The 5,000-nt window shown below is 43.9% G+C and overlaps 1 protein-coding gene across 1 annotated transcript in view; it reads left to right on the forward strand.

Annotated features, from left to right (window-relative positions):
• LOC308175463 (ras-specific guanine nucleotide-releasing factor RalGPS1-like) overlaps positions 1-1,760 on the forward strand; it is a gene marked incomplete at both ends in the record, with an annotated part of 14,070 nt that extends 12,310 nt beyond the window's left edge. Inside the window, one exon of the mRNA XM_080551129.1 lies at positions 1,722-1,760. Coding sequence (XP_080407255.1) covers positions 1,722-1,760 — 39 coding nt within the window. The remainder of the gene's footprint in view (positions 1-1,721) is intronic.
• Between the last annotated feature and the right edge of the window lie 3,240 nt (positions 1,761-5,000).

Here is a 5,000-nt window from a genome sequence, read left to right on the forward strand (position 1 = left end):
TCCCTCTCTCCTCTCCTCATCCCTCTCTCATCCCTCTCTCCTCTCTCATCCCTCTCTCCTCTCCTCATCCCCCTCTCCTCTTCTCTATCCCCGGGTGAGTAGCTGTCCTACTACCCCCTCCTTCTCTCTCTCTCTCCGTAGCCCTGGTCTGAGACTGTGTGTGTGTGTGTGTGTGTGTGTGTGTAGGTTATTAGTGAAATGTAGCTAGCTAGCTAATGTTTTCATCTGTAGATACACACACTCCCACATACACACACTCCCACATACACACACTCCCACATACACACACTCCCACATACACACACTCCCACACCTTATTAATAATACAGCTGGGTCCGTGTAGCCAATCAGAGTGCTGTTGCTAGGTCATGTAGCCAATCAGAGTGCTGTTGCTAGGTAAACACCTCTAGGGAGTGTGCTGGGCCTCTGTGATCTGACCTGGCCTCGAACCAGACTGACCCAGACTGAACCAGACTGACCCAGACTGAACCAGACTGACCCAGACTGAACCAGACTGAACCAGACTGAACCAAAACCAGAACCATTACATTTACATTTACATGTTGGCATTTAGCAGACGCCTTATTCCAAAGCGACTTACAATCGATACATTTGACTACATTTGTAAGTGAATCATCAATCCACCAGTCGTAGCAGGAAGAGTAATCTAGCTCAGGCCCGGGGCCACTGGCAGTCGTCGTGAAAAAGGTTTTTTACTTTTTTATTCATTTTCATAGACACTGGAGAAACAGAGAGACAGGACAAGGGGGGCAATGGTTTTTTTATTGAGCCAAAACATTGTTCACATACATAATGTTGCATCAACGCTCCTTCTCATTTATACCAAGGAGATACAAAAATATATTCACGTATCTTCAAATAAAAAAACAGAATCAAGAAAAAACTAAATAAAAAGTGAAAGGTATGAGAGAGCCCTAGTTCTGTGTTCATCCACCCCCACCCTCCCCTGTCTCCCCCCTCCCCTCCCCTGTCTCCCCCCTCCCCTCCCCTGTCTCCCCCCTCCCCTCCCCTGTCTCCCCCCTCCCCTCCCCTGTCTCCCCTCCTCTGTCTCCCCCCACCCTCCCCTGTCTCCCCTCCTCTGTCTCCCCCCACCCTCCCCTGTCTCCCCTCCTCTGTCTCCCCTCCCCTGTCTCCCCCCTCCCCTCCCCTGTCTCCCCCCCACCCTCCCCTGTCTCCCCTCCCCTGTCTCCCCCCCACCCTCCCCTGTCTCCCCTCCCCTCCCCTGTCTCCCCCCCACCCTCCTCTGTCTCCCCTCCCCTGTCTCCCCCCTCCCCTCCCCTGTCTCCCCTCCCCTGTCTCCCCCCACCCTCCCCTGTCTCCCCCCACCCTCCCCTGTCCCCCCCCCCACCCTCCCCTGTCCCTTCCCTGTCCCCCCCCCACCCTCCCCTGTCCCCCCCCCACCCTCCCCTGTCTCCCCTCCTCTGTCTCCCCCCTCCCCTCCCCTGTCTCCCCTCCCCTGTCTCCCCCCCACCCTCCCCTGTCTCCCCTCCCCTGTCTCCCCTCCCCTGTCTCCCCCCCACCCTCCCCTGTCTCCCCCCCACCCTCCCCTGTCTCCCCCCTTCCCTCCCCTGTCTCCCCTCCTCTGTCTCCCTGTCCCCTATCCTTCACTCACTCATTCATTCACTAGATAAGATTGAAACAGTGTAAGTGTGTGTTATAACAGTGTGTTATAACAGTGTGTGCTAACTTATATGTGTCAGGTGAGATATGAGAGGCTGCTAGATCACATTATATGGTGAGAGTCCTTTAATACATATCTGATCCTTTCAGAGGCCCTAACCCTAACCCTAACCCTAGATCACATTATATGGTGAGAGTCCTTTAATACATATCTGATCCTTCTCAGGTGGACTGTTCTGGTTAGATCACAGACTAGTGGACTAGGGTTAGGGTTATATACAGTACATGTATACCAGGGTTAGGGTTATATACATGTATACCAGGGTTAAGGTCTTTGCACACTGATGCGTTTTTTTCATATGCATATTTTTTAATCTGTCATCCGAAAATAAACGTTACGCATAGAGACCTCCGCTGCTGTGTGTGTGTGAGAGAGAGGCTGCAGGGTGTGACCTCCGCTGCGTTTATTTGACCTCCGCTGCGTTTATTTGTTATATTGACTTTGAGAAATGTTGCAATATGCATGCTACATTCTAAATGCTACATTCTAAATGCTACATTCTAAATGCTACATTCTAAATGCTACATTCTAAATGCTACATTCTAAATGCTTGATTTAGCAGAAGGTACAAACGAGTGAGAGAATATAACTAAAACCACATGGTAGACGACATCAGGGGCAAGAACCCCTTTCAACTGTCCCTGGGTGTGAAGAAAATAGCTTTACCGTTTAGGAAATTAACCATGGCCGACAACTATATGATTCTTTTTAACTTATTTTCCATCAACAAAATCGGTTGAGAAAACAAACTTCCCTCATTCTTGAGGCTGATTTTGTGCTTCTGTCACTTGAGAATAGAAAAAGAAACATCTGTATGTACCTGTATGTATGTACCTGTATGTATGTACCTGTATGTATGTACCTGTATGTATGTACCTGTATGTATGTACCTGTATGTATGTACCTGTATGTATGTACCTGTATGTATGTATCTGTATGTATGTACCTGTATGTACCTGTATGTATGTACCTGTATGTACCTGTATGTATGTACCTGTATGTACCTGTATGTATGTACCTGTATGTATGTACCTGTATGTATGTACCTGTATGTACCTGTATGTATGTACCTGTATGTACCTGTATGTATGTACCTGTATGTATGTACCTGTATGTATGTACCTGTATGTATGTACCTGTATGTACCTGTATGTATGTACCTGTATGTATGTATCTGTATGTATGTACCTGTATGTACCTGTATGTACCTGTATGTATGTACCTGTATGTATGTACCTGTATGTATGTACCTGTATGTATGTTCCTGTATGTATGTATCTGTATGTATGTATCTGTATGTATGTACCTGTATGTATCTGTATGTATGTACCTGTATGTATGTATCTGTATGTACCTGTATGTATGTACCTGTATGTATCTGTATGTATGTACCTGTATGTATGTACCTGTATGTATGTTCCTGTATGTATGTATCTGTATGTATGTACCTGTATGTATGTATCTGTATGTATGTACCTGTATGTATCTGTATGTATGTACCTGTATGTATGTACCTGTATGTATGTATCTGTATGTATGTATCTGTATGTATGTACCTGTATGTATCTGTATGTATGTACCTGTATGTATGTACCTGTATGTATGTATCTGTATGTATGTATCTGTATGTATGTATCTGTATGTATGTACCTGTATGTATCTGTATGTATGTACCTGTATGTATGTATCTGTATGTATGTATCTGTATGTATGTATCTGTATGTACCTGTATGTATGTATCTGTATGTATGTATCTGTATGTATGTATCTGTATGTACCTGTATGTATGTACCTGTATGTATGTATCTGTATGTATGTATCTGTATGTATGTATCTGTATGTATGTATCTGTATGTATGTACCTGTATGTATGTATCTGTATGTATGTATCTGTATGTATGTATCTGTATGTACCTGTATGTATGTATCTGTATGTATGTATCTGTATGTATGTATCTGTATGTACCTGTATGTATGTACCTGTATGTATGTATCTGTATGTATGTATCTGTATGTATGTATCTGTATGTATGTATCTGTATGTATGTACCTGTATGTATCTGTATGTATGTACCTGTATGTATGTACCTGTATGTATGTACCTGTATGTATGTACCTGTATGTATGTACCTGTATGTATGTACCTGTATGTATGTACCTGTATGTATGTATCTGTATGTACCTGTATGTATGTATGTATCTGTATGTATGTATCTGTATGTACCTGTATGTACCTGTATGTACCTGTATGTATGTACCTGTATGTATGTATCTGTATGTACCTGTATGTATGTATGTATGTATCTGTATGTACCTGTATGTATGTATGTATCTGTATGTACCTGTATGTATGTATGTATCTGTATGTACCTGTATGTACCTGTATGTATGTATGTATCTGTATGTACCTGTATGTACCTGTATGTACCTGTATGTATGTACCTGTATGTACCTGTATGTATGTACCTGTATGTACCTGTATGTACCTGTCATAAGTGTGAACCTGCCCGGACCTTCTGCCTGAGTCTGATGCTGCCCAAATGAATGTTATTGTTAAGTGATGCTGCCCAAATGAATGTTATTGTTTAGTGATGCTGCCCAAATGAATGTTATTGTTTAGTGATGCTCCCAAATGAATGTTATTGTTTAGTGATGCTCCCAAATGAATGTTATTGTTTAGTGATGCTGCCCAAATGAATGTTATTGTTTAGTGATGCTGCCCAAATGAATGTTATTGTTTAGTGATGCTGCCCAAATGAATGTTATTGTTTAGTGCTGTACGCTTTCGTGGTATTATATTGTGTGAATTATCATCTGTATGTTGTTTTTCTTTCACTCGACTAACCGCCGAGATAATACTTGAGACATGTACTTCCGTCAGCATTAATCCAACTGTCCTGCAGTTCTAACTTGACCATGTGTCCGTCGTGGTGGAGTGGTAAAGAACAACTCTCAAAAGGCTTTTGACGGACGCGGAAAACGCAGAAAATCGGACCTGTTCCGAAAAAAATTATGACGGACGAATACTTCGCAAGCGTGATTGACACAACATGAGTTCTAATTTCATTTTTAAACGGACGTAAAAAACGCATCAGTGTGCAAAGGCCTTCAGGGTTAGGAGGAAGGCCCGCCCAGTAACGATGCCTGTGATTGGTCGTCTGTGGGGTCAGGTGGAGGTGTTGGGGTCAGGGGTCAGGTGAAGGTGTTGGGGTCAGGGGTCAGGTAAAGGTGTTGGGGTCAGGGGTCAGGTGAAGGTGTTGGGGTCAGGGGTCAGGTGAAGGTGTTGGGGTCAGGGGTC

The sequence above is a fragment of the Nansenia antarctica genome (genome assembly GCF_963989245.1).
Source record: "Nansenia antarctica genome assembly, contig: SCAFFOLD_573, whole genome shotgun sequence".
Classification (NCBI taxonomy): Eukaryota; Metazoa; Chordata; class Actinopteri; order Argentiniformes; family Microstomatidae; genus Nansenia; species Nansenia antarctica.